The sequence below is a fragment of the Meriones unguiculatus genome, chromosome 10 (genome assembly GCF_030254825.1).
Source record: "Meriones unguiculatus strain TT.TT164.6M chromosome 10, Bangor_MerUng_6.1, whole genome shotgun sequence".
Classification (NCBI taxonomy): domain Eukaryota; kingdom Metazoa; phylum Chordata; class Mammalia; order Rodentia; family Muridae; genus Meriones; species Meriones unguiculatus.
This window is the reverse complement of record NC_083358.1, coordinates 35543394-35557428: the sequence shown is the minus strand read 5'-3', so window position 1 is coordinate 35557428 and position 14035 is coordinate 35543394. Positions and strand designations below refer to the sequence as shown.

The 14035-nt window shown below is 49.4% G+C and overlaps 2 protein-coding genes across 3 annotated transcripts; one reads left to right on the top strand and one right to left on the bottom strand.

The window, feature by feature from the left end:
* Window positions 1-406: 406 nt before the first annotated feature.
* LOC132657108 (uncharacterized) lies at window positions 407-9578 on the bottom strand. The gene is made up of 5 exons (XM_060393327.1): window positions 9242-9578; window positions 8459-8589; window positions 8043-8379; window positions 3162-3225; window positions 407-2807 (listed from the first exon to the last, which is right to left on the bottom strand). Exons 1-5 carry the CDS (start codon window positions 9576-9578, stop codon window positions 2477-2479), a joined length of 1200 nt encoding a protein of 399 aa, XP_060249310.1. The 3' UTR covers window positions 407-2476.
* A 541-nt stretch (window positions 9579-10119) lies between these two features.
* On the top strand, window positions 10120-13787 carry Irx5 (iroquois homeobox 5). 2 transcript variants are annotated; one of them, XM_021631106.2, is made up of 3 exons: window positions 10120-10765; window positions 11861-12266; window positions 12418-13787. In XM_021631106.2, the coding sequence occupies exons 1-3, from the start codon at window positions 10520-10522 to the stop codon at window positions 13221-13223; spliced, it is 1458 nt and encodes a 485-aa protein (XP_021486781.1). In that variant the 5' UTR covers window positions 10120-10519; the 3' UTR covers window positions 13224-13787. The 2 variants fall into 2 exon arrangements, with proteins under 2 accessions (XP_021486781.1, XP_060248209.1); XM_060392226.1 differs by having other exon boundaries at window positions 10132-10765; window positions 11962-12266.
* The last annotated feature ends 248 nt before the right edge of the window (window positions 13788-14035 follow it).

Here is a 14035-nt window from a genome sequence, read left to right as displayed (position 1 = left end):
TCATCCTTTCCTTCATGTAGATATGAGCTGCATTTTCAATTGCTTTTCCACATTTCTAGGCCCATCGCATCCAGGGAGCAAGCACAATCGGCCAAACATCCCTTCAATCAACTCGTTTTAATTTCTAAAAGGACTTTCCATATTGATTTTATGACTTAGTTACCATAAAATGAGTTAGGTCCCCATGAAATATCATTGTGTTATCATCTCTGAATATGTCTTTTCCTAGTGAACATCAACTCGCCTAATTCATCACACTTTCTCCTTACCAGTGAGACATGGGGATATAAGCCAGATTGAAAATCTTCACACACTTGGGTGTATAAACACACTAATACCTATTTCTTGCTTGAAGGATGTTATATATTGAGGTCTTACTCCATAAAAAGTCTAGGATTACCTGAAAGAAGGGAATAAAATATGACAAAAATAAAGCTCTGCAATGGTGTCTAAAAACCGGCACTCAGGGGACTAATCTTTACTTGCAGAGAAAGCAATCCAGTGTCAAGACAGAGGTGGCCTGCCACAAAACACTGCACATTAAATTCTACAACAACCCATGTGAAATGTCTTAATAGAACCCCATGTCATCTACAGATGGCTGTGTGAATACCTTCATTTTAATGTGGGAATTGCAAAAATATTAGGCCAGGTAAAGATAGCATCAAACAAATCAGAAGCTAGTCAATAACTAAAGAAAGAGACCCCAAATAATACTTGAGAAGAACCCTTAAAACCAAGGGGCCCAGCACTGGGACTCCAGTTATCACAGACGCCACCATCATTCCTGGTGGGCTGCTTATAAAAACTGTATTTCCCCAGTTAGCTGGGAGGAATGAAAAGCTTCTTACAACCAGCTAAAAAGAAAGTCTTTACCATGCCCCTTGAAAAAGCTCATTTTCACATTACTCAGGCTTCATTATGCTAAATCAATATTCGTTTAGTCACTGGGGTTATTGACATATTTTAAAATAAAAGTATACCCTTCAGCTACTGCACTCATTACAGGTAATTTGTCTTGTCAGAGAGCAGGGAATATTATCTTAGTCTTTCAGGAGCTGACAGCCCATGGAAATACCTCCCTATGGTTACAACTGTAAATAATTTTAAGGTAAAATATTGAAAAATCAATGACTGTTTCCTGCAATCTGTCACAAACAAATCAATCATAATCTGTCCTGCCATCGAGTATGATTTGAAGGAGATGGGAGCAGATGTAATTCTTGGCTGGAGTCTCTCATTTCAGAATCACTTCACATAATGGTGTCATCATTTAAACACTTAACAGTCAGCGCAACTGCCACCGTAACATCGAGTTGGACAAAACCACAAGGAGGAGGAGGAGAAAATGCCATCACTATTATGTTAACAAACATTTAATTTAAATGGTTGGTGCATTAGTAAATTTCCGCTGTGAACAGTTTTACCTGCCCCTTTCACAGCTTGAAATTAATCAAGGCTGCTTTTCCACACCCTGATGGGTAGCAAGTCAGCATATGACTCCAACTGTACTCTACAACACTTGCCTTTTATTTAAGAAAAAAAAAAAAGAGAATAAAATCAGGAATTAACAAGACACGTGGGTTCCAGTATAATTCTATCCCTATTACAACGACTAAAAAAAAAAAAAAAAAAGTGTCCTACAAGTCAAGATCATACCTTTATGATCTAAAACAACTGGCATAAAGGTCTCAGATGCCTAAATATTGAATTTTGTTTTCCCTTTATTAACAAACATGTTTCAACTTAGTAATGTTGCAATGCTTTATATGACCAGTAAGGCCTAGTTGGCTGGAGAACACCCAGAATCTAAGCACAAGCTGTACCATCAGCTGCTGTATTAGAAGCAGCAGTAATAACCCGGCCATGCCAGGTGTGAAGCTGGTCATGGTTACAATACTGAATCCTTGTGCCAATGTAAACTGCCTTCCAAATGAGCACCCTGCTATCGGCATTTTCTGACTACGCTGTAATGGTTCCCCAGCTGTGGACAGCCTGCGAGTAGACGTGGGGAAAAGAATTTGAAACTAATATTCCTCCCTCTGCTCCAGGGCTCCCCCAGAACACTTGACTTCCACACTACCCCAGCATTTTCAGCAGGTTTGTAAATGTGCTCTCAGAGCTTTAATGGAAGAAATCAATTTGAGCTACCACATTTCTTACCATTTTCCTAATTATATAATTAGACACCATGAAGCCCTTTACTGTTTTATTAATGTCCCTTACTAGATATAGGTCAGGGAGTAAAAATTTGTAATGACAGGGAAAATGTTGCCTTTCTTAAAAAGAAAAACAAACAGATCTAAATACTATTAAGTAATTGAGGTCTGTGTCAACAATCCCAGACAAAGTAATTGATCTTCTGAATGGCCTGACTTATCACTAAACCTTCCTCAGTCAACGTGGCAGCACAGGACCATAAGACGGAGCCTCTCCCGAAGATGCAGTTGGAGTCCAATGCTGTTTTTCAGGAATCTTAGATTTCAATGCCAGCAGTAGGTTTCAAGACAAAACCACACATGAGTAAATTATCAGAGATGCCATCCCAAATGTAGTAGAGTCTTCTACTCTGTGTGAGCCTCAGCAACAGCTGCAGAGAACGCAGCAGCCAACCTAGCGTGGTGGGAAGGGAAGGGATGGGCCTGGCCAGGGTTTCCGAAAGCAAATAAAGCTCGGGCTGAGACCAGGAAAAGAAACGACGTCTCACTTGCTCCAGGCAGACTGTTGCTGGTCTGTATAAACCAAGGCCATTGGGCAAGTCTTCCCCTGTGCTGGGCTGCTGGTCAGTCACCCTGGAGAAAGCACCCCTAGGAAAATGCAACAAAGGAGTAAGAGGTAAATGAGGACAGATGGACAACAGGCTGAGCGCGTGTCAATCCCAAACTGAAATGTCATCTGCCAGGGCTGTGCAGGAAGCCATCGCAGATCTAATTCGCAGAAAGAAGCTATTTTAAGGGCGCTGAGTAGGCCGAAATGCTATTTCTCAGTTCTCTAAACACAGCCTGTAGCCCTGGGAGAAGCAGGCTCAGAAAGTTAGCAGAAAAAACAGGTTGGTTCCCATAGCTCAAAATTAAAGAAATTCGGTCTACTGGATAGAGTTCTCATGTATGATAAGGTTCAGGATTACAGAGAAAAGTGCTCTTGACAAGACATAATATTACCTCGCTGTCTTCCGAATCACCTCCTTCCAACAGGCAGTCAGAGGCTCTGTTACGAACCGCGATTCTTAAAGAGAAAATGGCCACAGTTAGCTTCATCTCCTACGACTTCCTTCCTTCATGGAATTTCAACTTAATTACTGATACTTGAATTGATTTTATTCCTGGATGATGCATTTCTTAAAAAGCATACTCTTTAGCTATTTCCACTCGAGAACATTTAGTACAACCTTCTCAATTAATCAGCCATAACCCATTACTACAAAAAAAGGATGGCCCCCACTGCACTGCATCTATTTCATGTAAGAGGAAGAGTTCTAATGCACTTGATTACCTTTAATGAAACCCGAATCTTAATTGTAAATCCAGCTCATAACAGATATGTACCTTGATAAGCCTGAATACTTAGATATTTCATATATATTATATCCATGTATATATGAATATATATGTGTGTGTGTGTGTGTGTGTGTGTGTGTGTGTGTGTGTGTGTCCCAATATTTATTCTTAGGAGAAAAAAAAAAAACAACCAAACCTCATCCTCTTGTGTTTAAATTCAAAAATTCTAGCATAGTTTAAAAACAGAGCAGAACCCTGAGCTTAAAGGTAAACAAAGAGGAGTCCGATTTCTCCCTGCTTAACATTTTCTTTACATTTGCACTGTGCTTCTAGCTTGTTGTGATGTTTCAGTAGGTTTCAATCAGTACTGGGAACACAAGTCTATTATTTACAAACCATTAAATAGCATTTCATACTACAGACAAGCCCACACTAAGGCCTATAGCAACAATTCAGAGAAGCATTTGTTCTAGCAAAGGCTAGACTAACTAGTCTGCCTTCAGTAAAATTAGCTTGGTTTTTTGTTTGTTTGTTTGTTTGTTTGTTTGGAGGGGGGTTGGGGAATCAGCCACCAACTTTATTGCTTTATTGCAATTCACTAAATCCAGTTCTTTGTTCTATCCCTTAGAAAGCACAAATATTCTGCAAAGTAATTCTTTCTCATTAGCCTTTCCTAACCACTATACCCAGAAGCCCCAATTTTAAAACAATGACAAGCTTCCCATTTACCTGTATACTTTCTGTCATTAAAAGCTTGATTTCTATGGCCAAAGCTGGTGCTAAAGTTATTTTTGAAAGGACCAGATCATAGAAATAATTCCAAAATGCGATTTGTTATAACTCTAATATTTCCTTTAAACAGTAATTTAATTTCTATTAAATACACAACCTTGGTCTTGATTTTAATTGTAAAAACCTACTTATAAATCCCACTATCCAATGATATCATTCAAATAAATTATTCAATGCAATTCCAAGACAAATGATAAATTATTCAGCCATTGCACAAATGAACAATTTTTAAATTTACCAAATTCCTGTTTAACGTGCTAATAGAATTTTAAAAATCAAAGGCCTCAGGTGGCATTTGCCCACCATCCACGCCGCCCCCGTTACTAACATGCATACTTTGGTGAAGCCACCTTGGCACTATTTGGCAACTTTATATACAAGTGCACCCAAAGCAGGCAGGTAAGTCTCGGTATGTGCAAGAACAAATTTCAGTCCATATGGGAAACAACCCCATAATTTGGAAGTGAAAGTTAGCTGAAATATCCAAATTATATTACAGAAACATTGTATGTATATTATAGAAATATCATACATACCACCTGTACAGAAAATAAAAATGATTCTCTATAAGAGAACATAGAGCACTAGCAATACTTTGGGGATATTACATATGGATGTCTAATCCAATTTTCTCCAAGATATCATTCTGTATTATGGCAAATAAACAAATAAGAGCTGTATCAAGGTGTGGAATATCATTAGCCTGAGAAAAGGCTAGGAAAATGGATTACACAAATGACAGCTGCAGGAGAAAATTGTATTTTCCTTTCCTGAACAAATGTTAAGTGCATCCTCACTAATAAAGACTTGCACTCAAACTGCATTACAATATACTGGTTTTCAATTGTGAAACATCTTAGTTGATTTGCAGGCTAAATTGTTGCGGAGGTATACTAGAGTTATGACAGCACAAACAGTTTATGCAGAAATAAGTCATCAGTACTGCACTTCAGAGGAAAGCTGTGAACACAAACTAGTCATTACTGAACAAGGAAAAGAGATCACTGCGAGGTTTTACATGTTTATAGAAATGTGTCAGTTGCCTATCTGCTCAGAAAAACTATTCTGTATCAAAACAACGTTAAAAACAGAAGCTAATGCAACATAGACACTGAAGAGAAATCTATGAAAACATACATTCTACCAGTCAAAGCAGGTGGAACTGTTTGAGAATTAAAACATTGTTCCAATGATGACACTGTGCTCATAATCTATTTTAAACAGCCCATTCAATTCACAAAGGATTACATGAGTTCATTCATTTCCAGCTCATCAACTAAAGAGCATTATAATTTTTTTCTAAGATTTCTAGAACATACAAACATTCATAATTGTATTATTAATTAGAATGGAGAATTCATTTGTATTAATATTCCATCTCTTCTAACACAACATATCTAATTTAAAAATAACACATGCCTAATAGCATAAAAGATGGGGACTGTAGTTGCCTGAGGAAACATTTTGATGGGGGGGGGTGTCTGTGGGATAAATGAAGCAATTATCTCAAAATTAACTCTCTTGTTTCAGCAAACACATCTAAGTAAGTCTTCCTTTGATTTTAGTTCCCCGTGTAATTTTAACCAGCTAATTATCCTGAGTCAAAAAGGAGCCATGACTCTACACCTGACCTGTCCCATCATATGCTATGGTCCCCTCCACTTTTATTTCCTCTTTCTACCCTGAGGTTTAATGTTAAAGGAAAGCATAGACACATCTTACACAAATGCTGATTGACAACCAGCTTCCAGGAAACGTCGCGCTACAAAGAGGAGGGAAAATTTTAATGTAGCACTTATGTTAAAGGGTCCAAGGTGCAGGATAAGCCAAGGGTAAGCGGCCACCAGCATTCCCCCTTGTCACTGAGCGAGTCCTAGGAAAGGATGATGTTCTCTTTTAATGACTACCCAGGTTAGAATCTGGGTACTAAACTAATGCTGAAGCATCATCATTTGTTCATTAGTTAAAATATATAATACACTATTCTGGAAGGAGTAAAAGTTTTCCTCTATTTCTACAAATGAAAACGAGGCATTCCACAAACATTGAAGCTATGCAATCGATGCTATGAAAAGGGAATTGTTTCAGATCACCCAGGTACTTGGGGAGACTGTTCATTCCCCAAACCTTACAAGGCATATATTTCTCATCTATTTACTTTTTCATTATTTCCCTGTTTCTTGCACACTGAACACGCCTTCCTCAACAGATTGATGTTGATCACTAACGAATGTCTGCCTAACAATACAGCCCTCTATTTAATGCTTTGCTTTAGAAATTAGAGCCTTTATTCCACAAGGAGTACAAAGAAAGCCGACACAAAGTATTGCCAAAAAGCCACAAGTAGTACTAGAACATGCCAGAACATTTAACATTAAAGTATTCCTCTCTAAAACTTCTGTTGCCAAACTGCTCACAAAATCTGGAAGCTCAAAGACAGGTTTCAAGTGCAATTAAATTATCCAAAAGCAAAACTGTACAAAATTATGCCCTCTTCTTCTGTCTCCATTTATAGACAACATTTTCTCTGGATCTTAATTAAGATAACGATGCACACCTGTGTCAACATTCTCCAGCAAGACAGCCTTATCAATCATAATCCTTTAAGTACACTCGAAAACAGCAGAGCGATATGACAGAAGCAATCTGTTGCCTTTCCTGATGCTGGTGTTGTGTCTCCGCCACAAGAACGATTGAGATCTTTAAAATCCAGCAGATCTACTTTGTAAGTCTTTAAAGTTTTAACTGTAAACAGCTATTACACTAAATAAACAGGCGTCACCTCCTTTGCACTTGATAGAAACAATGACAACCCTATTTGTCCAAAACTTGAAGAGCAAGCTCCATGCCAGATCTTGGCAGCACAATCGTGGGTCTTATTTTTAAAGCTCTGTGTTTTAAGAGCTAGTCATAACTGGATCCGTGCAGACACGACAAACCAATAAACCCTTGGCAAGTTTTTAAATGAAGCTTAACAAGCCTACATTAAAAACAATCCGAGTAACCTATCCCTGGTACAACATGTTTAGAAATATACGAATGCAGCAGTAAAGGGAAATAAAAAGTCTTGGTTACTTGGCATGAGGGAAGATAGAGCCTACCTCTGCTGGTGGAAAAAGAGCTTCAGTGACAAGAAACCCGGAGCTACAGCTAACAAGTGAGCAAGCCCCCACATGGATGAACAGAAAAAGAAAATGAAAAAAAAAAAAAGTGTGTGTGTGGGAGAGAGGGTGTCGATCCTCCCCCTTTATCAAGATAAAAAGTTAAAAACCTTGTGTTTAGAATGTGTTTACCGAGCGAGAATATAAAAGCTTTCTTATAAACAGGGAGAAAGGACAGGACGCCAGATGCTATCTGAATCCCGTCTGCCTGCTAATGATCAGCCTTAGTCTCTCCTTGCTTATTCACACGACACTGTATCACACGCAGGCGGCTGAGGCCAGCAGAGCAGCAGAGCCATCAATGTGCAAATAAAGCAGAAAATAGAGACATCCTTAAGAAATGAGCCTTAAATTTGATGTAGAGCGGAGCTGACAACCACGGAAACAAAACCATAAATTCTAAATGCTTCAATATCTTGCAGGATTCTTTCTAGCTTTTCACACCAAAAAGAAGACAGTAGAAGAAAAAAATAGGGTGGGGAGCAAGATGGGGTGGGGGGGGTGGGTGACAGAAACAGCCAAGCCGCCCAAGTGGCCGGATTATGTAATGAGGATGTCTGCGTGACAGACTTGGGCTCTCGGTGGCACAAACCTCCTTGGCTCGCTTTCAGAAGTCGTCGTCCTGGACGAGAGCCGAGACAGTGATGCAGGGGACACGCGTGGGCCCGGGAGACACGCCCACGTGCCTTCCCGCACGCGGACCGCAGCACCCGCCTGGCGGGCCTCAAGCTCTGGCGGCCCACGCGCGGGCCCCCGGCTGCATCCACGCCATCGGCTTGGTGCGCGGCTGTGCGCGGGCCGCGGACGCTCCCTCGTGGCAGGCCTCGCCGACCGTTAGCCGGGCTGAGCGGGCGGAGCCGGGGGCGGTGCGGCCGCGGGAGGCGGGGACCCACGCGTCGGGGCGGGGACGCTCCCCGCAGAACCCCGGCCTACCCTGAACCCGGAACGGTCAGCCCGAGAGGCAGCCTCGAGCCGTCGCATGCTCCTCCGGGCTCTGGCTCCGCGCGCCGCTCTGTCTAGTTCCCAGCCGCCGGACTCGGCGACGGACCGCTTCTGGTCTCCATGACAATACGCAGCCCAAGTTCCTCCCAGCCACGCCCCCTCGGCACTGGGACTCCGAAGGAAGCGGACTGCGTCATCTGGAGGTGGGATTAATGGAGGCCGGCGTCCAATCAAGGCGAAGATATGCCAGGGGAGGGCGGGGTGGGCCGAGAGGTTCTCGGAGAATGTAGTCCGCGGGGGTCCTAGCTCTTGGGGGCGGAACCTGGAGTCCGAGGGCTATGTGAGGGGTAGCTTGCGCGCGTGCGTGGAGGCGCGCCGTGGAGAGGGTCCCGGTGTGGTCCGGCTGGGTTTAGCGTGGCCGGCCGGTCAGAATCATTGTGCGAAACTCTGTGTATAGTTATGGTCCGGCTTGCGCGTGGCCGGGCTGTGAAAGGCCACCGAACGCTTGGTGTGTGCCCTGTGCCGGCCACAGTCCCGGTTCACCAGCGCCCCTGTCTGTCCCCGAGCTCCAGTGCGTCTGTAATTTGCGGCTGCGGGAGGTGGAGACTAGGGGCGAGGGTCTGTTTTGCCTTCTCCGGTGTGGCCCGTGGGGGCGGGGGTTGGGGGATTTCTGCCTGTGACTCAGTGGTTGTGTGTTTGTCTGGCCAGCGCCTCGCTGAACAAACAGCGGTTGGTTTGGACACTGTTCTGCCCAGTGTTTGCAGTGGAACTGGGGCGGGTGCGAGCGACGGGGAAGGCGACTTAGTGGAACAAAAGGGAAGAGATCCCCCACCCTCCGTCACCACGGACCTGGCGGGGCGAGCTGCCCGCGGCCAGCCAGGAGAAGCAGGCAGCGCTGCCTGGGACGGCAACGGGGCCGGCGGCGGCTGGGGAACCTACTCGGGTAGAGCTGCTTCTCCGTCGGGCACTTCTTGCCCACTGCCTCCCGCGCTCCAGAGAAAAGCCACACCCCCATCCGGAGTCCCCCCAAGTCTCCTCTCTGGCCTCCTTTCCTCTTCTGGCAACGGTCGGTGAAAGCTAGGCCCGGCCCGGGGTCCTTCAGCCTAGGCCTGGCTCTCGCCCACCTGCTGCTGGGGCAGAGAGGCGGTGATCCCGGCCTCCCTGTGCCCTGGACGCGGGCATCCATCGGCTCTCTCTAGGATCGGAGTTCCAGGTCTCCAGCTCGGGTTAGAGACCTCCGGCCGGAGGGAGAAGCCGCCGAGCTGCGAGTGACCTCAGCCTTCCGCAGAACAAGACGTCCGCCAACTTCTCCGTCTGCGCCGGCGAGCGGGGCGCAGAGCGCTCGCCCGAGCGCGGCCCGCTGCCCCTCTCCCTTTGTGTCGCCGAGCGGCCCGACCCGCGGCCGGGGCCAGTCGTCGGTCGAGCGAGCCGCTCCGCCCAGAGTTAGCGAGAGGAGAGGAAAGTTGGAGGCGAGCGGCGCGCCTGGGATGTGATTGTCATCCTGGGGCCGGCGCTCGAGAGTCTGAGAAAGGGAGACGGGGAGGAAGAGTCGGAGAGGGAGGAGGGGGAGGCCGGGCAGAGGAGGAGAGGGGGGCGGCGGAGGAGAGGCGGGCGCTAGGGAGGGGCGAGGGGAGCGCCAGTGAGCGGGAGAGGAGCCGGGGAGGAACCGGGAGAGGGCGAGACGCGCCTGGCGGCCGGGTTGGCTGCGGCCGCCCGGAGGCTCCTGCCAGTCCCCCCGCCGACCCCCCCACCCGGCTACACCCCGGGAAGGAGGAGCTTCGCGCGCGCACAAGGCGTCAGAATCCTCAATTTCCAACTTAGCATCTTGGCAGGACCTTTGCAAAGCCAAAAGCAGAGCCCCCCGGTGCAAAGAGCGAGGGGGGGCGGGGGGAGAGAAAGCCTACTAGCTCGGGCAAGCGGGGCGCGCAGAGGAGCGGGCGCGGCGGTCGCAGCCGGAGGCGCGCGGGAAGCCAAGCGGGAGGCGCCGCGGGCCGGAGCCCGGGAGCCGGGGCAGCCAGAGGCCAGGTGCCCGCCCGCCCGCTCGCTCGCTCGCTCGCTCGCCCTCGCAGGGCGCCGCCCGGCTCGTCGGCCGCCGCGGCGCGGCGCGCCCCATGCCCGTGTGTGGCCATGTCCTATCCGCAGGGCTACTTGTACCAGCCGTCCGCCTCGCTGGCGCTCTACTCGTGCCCCGCTTACAGCACCAGCGTCATTTCGGGGCCCCGCACGGATGAGCTCGGCCGCTCTTCCTCGGGCTCCGCGTTCTCGCCCTACGCCGGCTCCACCGCCTTCACGGCCCCGTCGCCGGGCTACAACTCGCACCTCCAGTACAGCGCCGACCCCGCGGCCGCGGCCGCCGCCGCCTTCTCGTACGTGGTGAGTGAGCCGGGTCCGAGGCGGGCGGGCAGCCGGGGCCAGGCCTGCAGAGCGGGGCTGCGGGGGACACGGGCCTAGGCGGCACCTCGCCCGCCAAGCTTCGCGGCCCTTGCAAACTTGAGCAATTGTCTCGCTCGGCTTCACTCCGAGCCGCGGGGGCTCCGGAGGAGCCACGGCAGGAGCAGAGACTTGTCGGGGTCGCCGAGCTGAGGGGCTTGGGGGGTGGAGGGGAGGATGAGCCCTTACCATTAAAGAAAGGCATTTGGGTCAGAGCTCTGGGACAACCCGCACATTTTCTTCTTTTCTTTTGGTTTTGCCATTTTGGAAAAGTAGTTGAAAAGAAGCAAACCGAAATTTTGAACAGTGGCGGCGTGCTAAATCTATGTAAATGTGTTTGGCCTCGCCTTTAATTAATCCCTCAAAATGTTGCAAATCCGTAATCCTATCTTCGCAATCCGATTTGGAAGTATTAAGTTTCCGAAACGTCCAGCGAGCTGCGGTGTATCCGGGATTTTTTTCGGCAGGGTGTGCTTTCTGGAAAAGCGCAACGGCTTCGGTCAGGGGTAGCGTTTGGGGGCCGTCGGTGTTCAGGCTGAGGCTCCGTTTGTGCCTAGCGTTTCTTTGAAGATTAGAGAAGGGACCTTTATTTCCCCTGTGGTACCCCCTTGAGCCCAACATGCGGCCGCTCTGGAGCAGAGCTCGGAGTCTAGGCTGCCGAGGCTGCCGAGGCTGCCGAGGCCTCTAAGAGAACCGCGGGCCCTGCCGCAGCCGCACAGGCCAGACCGAAGCCCTGGGCACCGACGTCCCCAGCAGATGATGGCCTCCACGGTGGTGTGCCGAGCCTCCAACAGCCTCAGGGGTCCCGGAGGACCAGATTTGGGAATTTGGGGGCCCGCTGCCTTCTGAGGGGTGGGGGAGAAGGGGAGGTCACTCCTGTGTTTGAATCAGCCAGCCCTGCGTGCCCCAGGGGAAGCTGGGCCGCGGGCCGCGCTGGCACGCAGACCCGGGGACGGAGGAAAAGCGGCTCTCAGCCTTTCAGGTGGCCGCGAAGCCCGCACAGCGCCACTCACCTAATCTCCGCCCATCCCCCCGCAGGGCTCTCCCTACGACCACACTCCCGGTATGGCGGGCTCCTTGGGGTATCACCCTTACGCAGCGCCTCTGGGCTCCTATCCTTACGGGGACCCCGCGTACAGGAAGAACGCCACCCGGGACGCCACGGCCACGCTCAAGGCCTGGCTCAACGAGCACCGCAAGAACCCGTACCCCACCAAGGGCGAGAAGATCATGCTGGCCATCATCACCAAGATGACCCTCACCCAGGTGTCCACCTGGTTCGCCAACGCGCGCCGGCGCCTCAAGAAGGAGAACAAGATGACCTGGACGCCGCGGAACCGCAGCGAGGACGAGGAGGAGGAGGAGAACATCGACCTGGAGAAGAACGACGAGGACGAGCCGCAGAAGCCCGAGGACAAGGGCGACCTCCAGGGCCCCGAAGCAGGTTGGTGGAGGCGGGGAAGGGGTGTGTTGAAAGGGGCTCCGGGGCGCGGGGGGCCTGGAGGGGGCGCGCACGGGTCCCTGCCTCCGCCGGCGGGAACGGGGGGCCCGGCCGCGTGGCCTCCGCGCCTCTAACGGCCTCTCGTCGCCCGCAGGAGGAGCGGAACCCAAGGCGGCGCCGGGCTGCGAGAGGCTGCAGGGGCCGCCCAGCCCCGCCGGCAAGGAGACGGAAGGCAGCCTGAGCGACTCGGATTTTAAGGAGTCGCCCTCGGAGGGCCGCCACGACGAGCTGCCCAGGCCCCCGCGCGCCGGCGGGCCCTCCCCCGCCGGGCCCGCTACCGCCCGTCTGTCGGAGGACGCGGGTGCCCACTACCCCGCGGGAACGCCGGCGCCCGGGCCGCACCCGCCGGCCGGAGAGCTGCCCCCCGGCTCGGGCGGGCCCTCCGTCATCCACTCGCCGCCGCCGCCGCCGCCGCCGCCCCCGGCTGCGCTCGCCAAGCCCAAACTGTGGTCCCTGGCCGAGATAGCCACATCCTCGGACAAGGTCAAGGACGGGGGCGGAGGGTGCGAGGGCTCGCCGTGCCCGCCGTGCCCCGGGCCCGTGGGAGGGCAGAGCCTCGGAGGCAGCCGCGCGTCCCCGGCCCCGGCGCCCGCACGCTCGCCCTCGGCGGCGCAGTGCCCCTTCCCGAGCGGGACGGTGCTGTCCCGGCCTCTCTATTACACCGCGCCCTTCTATCCCGGCTACACGAACTATGGCTCCTTCGGACATCTTCACGGCCACCCAGGGCCAGGGCCAGGCCCCACAGCGGGTCCTGGCTCTCATTTCAATGGATTAAACCAGACGGTGTTGAATCGAGCGGACGTTTTGGCTAAAGACCCGAAAATGTTGCGGAGCCAGTCTCAGCTAGACCTGTGCAAAGACTCTCCCTATGAACTGAAGAAAGGTATGTCCGACATTTAACTCGGGTGCGGTACTCCCGGACTTTCCTAATTTATTAAAACTATGGCCTTGGCAGTTATTTTTCCATCACCAAGAGAGAGAAAGAGAAAGAAAAGAAATAAATAAACTACCCCTCTTATTCAGAAGTTTATAGTTTATGGAGATGGATGACATAAAAATGTATACATCTCCACACTTGAAAAAAAAATTGTTTTAGCCAACTGAAAAGGAAAAAAAAACTTAAGAGGATTTGTATTAAATCTTATTCTGTATATTTAATGTAGCATTTTTGTATTTAAATTGATAATTCAGTATCTTTGAAGTAAATTATGAAATCAAGACATCTGTACAGGCATTTAATGTTTTTGTAATATAAATATATACATTTGTGTTTCCCCCAAACTGTTTCATAGTTTAAAAATACAAGTTTAATTTAATTTTTTACACCTATTGATTTTTCTGGGTATGAACTAAAGTATTATTACAGAAAAGAAACAGGTTATACTCTTAGATTTAAAAAGTAAGAAAAACTGCAGTGGTCTTTGTAAAATGCAAAATATTTAATTAAAGGAGATTTTAACATAATCAGAGCCACTCATTACTTTTCAGCAGCCTCAATAAATTGTCAATTGCCTTGGTCAAAAGGTGCAACTGTAACTTTTTTTCAAGGTGGGGAATGAAAGGCGCTGTCCGCAGACACTCAGTGTTTCAGGGAGGAAAACTTAATTAGGCCCCAAACCCGGGGGAATCTGCCCAATCTGCGAGCGCAGGTTTGGATCGTCGTGGCGGTCTGCTTGAGGGGGAGAGTGGACCCAGGAGGAGCCAGAGGAGAG

Coding starts and splice junctions, on each gene's coding strand:
- LOC132657108 (XM_060393327.1), bottom strand. CDS start 9,578: ATGGATGCCCGCGTCCAGGGCACAGGGAGGCCGGGATCACCGCCTCTC. Junction 8,590..9,241: donor CGGGCAGCTCGCCCCGCCAG/GTCCGTGGTGAC, acceptor TCCCACCTCCAG/ATGACGCAGTCCGCTTCCTT. Junction 2,808..3,161: donor GTGATTCGGAAGACAGCGAG/GTAATATTATGT, acceptor GCATTTTCCTAG/GGGTGCTTTCTCCAGGGTGA.
- Irx5 (XM_021631106.2), top strand. CDS start 10,520: ATGTCCTATCCGCAGGGCTACTTGTACCAGCCGTCCGCCTCGCTGGCG. Junction 10,766..11,860: donor CCGCCGCCTTCTCGTACGTG/GTGAGTGAGCCG, acceptor ATCCCCCCGCAG/GGCTCTCCCTACGACCACAC. Junction 12,267..12,417: donor CCTCCAGGGCCCCGAAGCAG/GTTGGTGGAGGC, acceptor CGTCGCCCGCAG/GAGGAGCGGAACCCAAGGCG.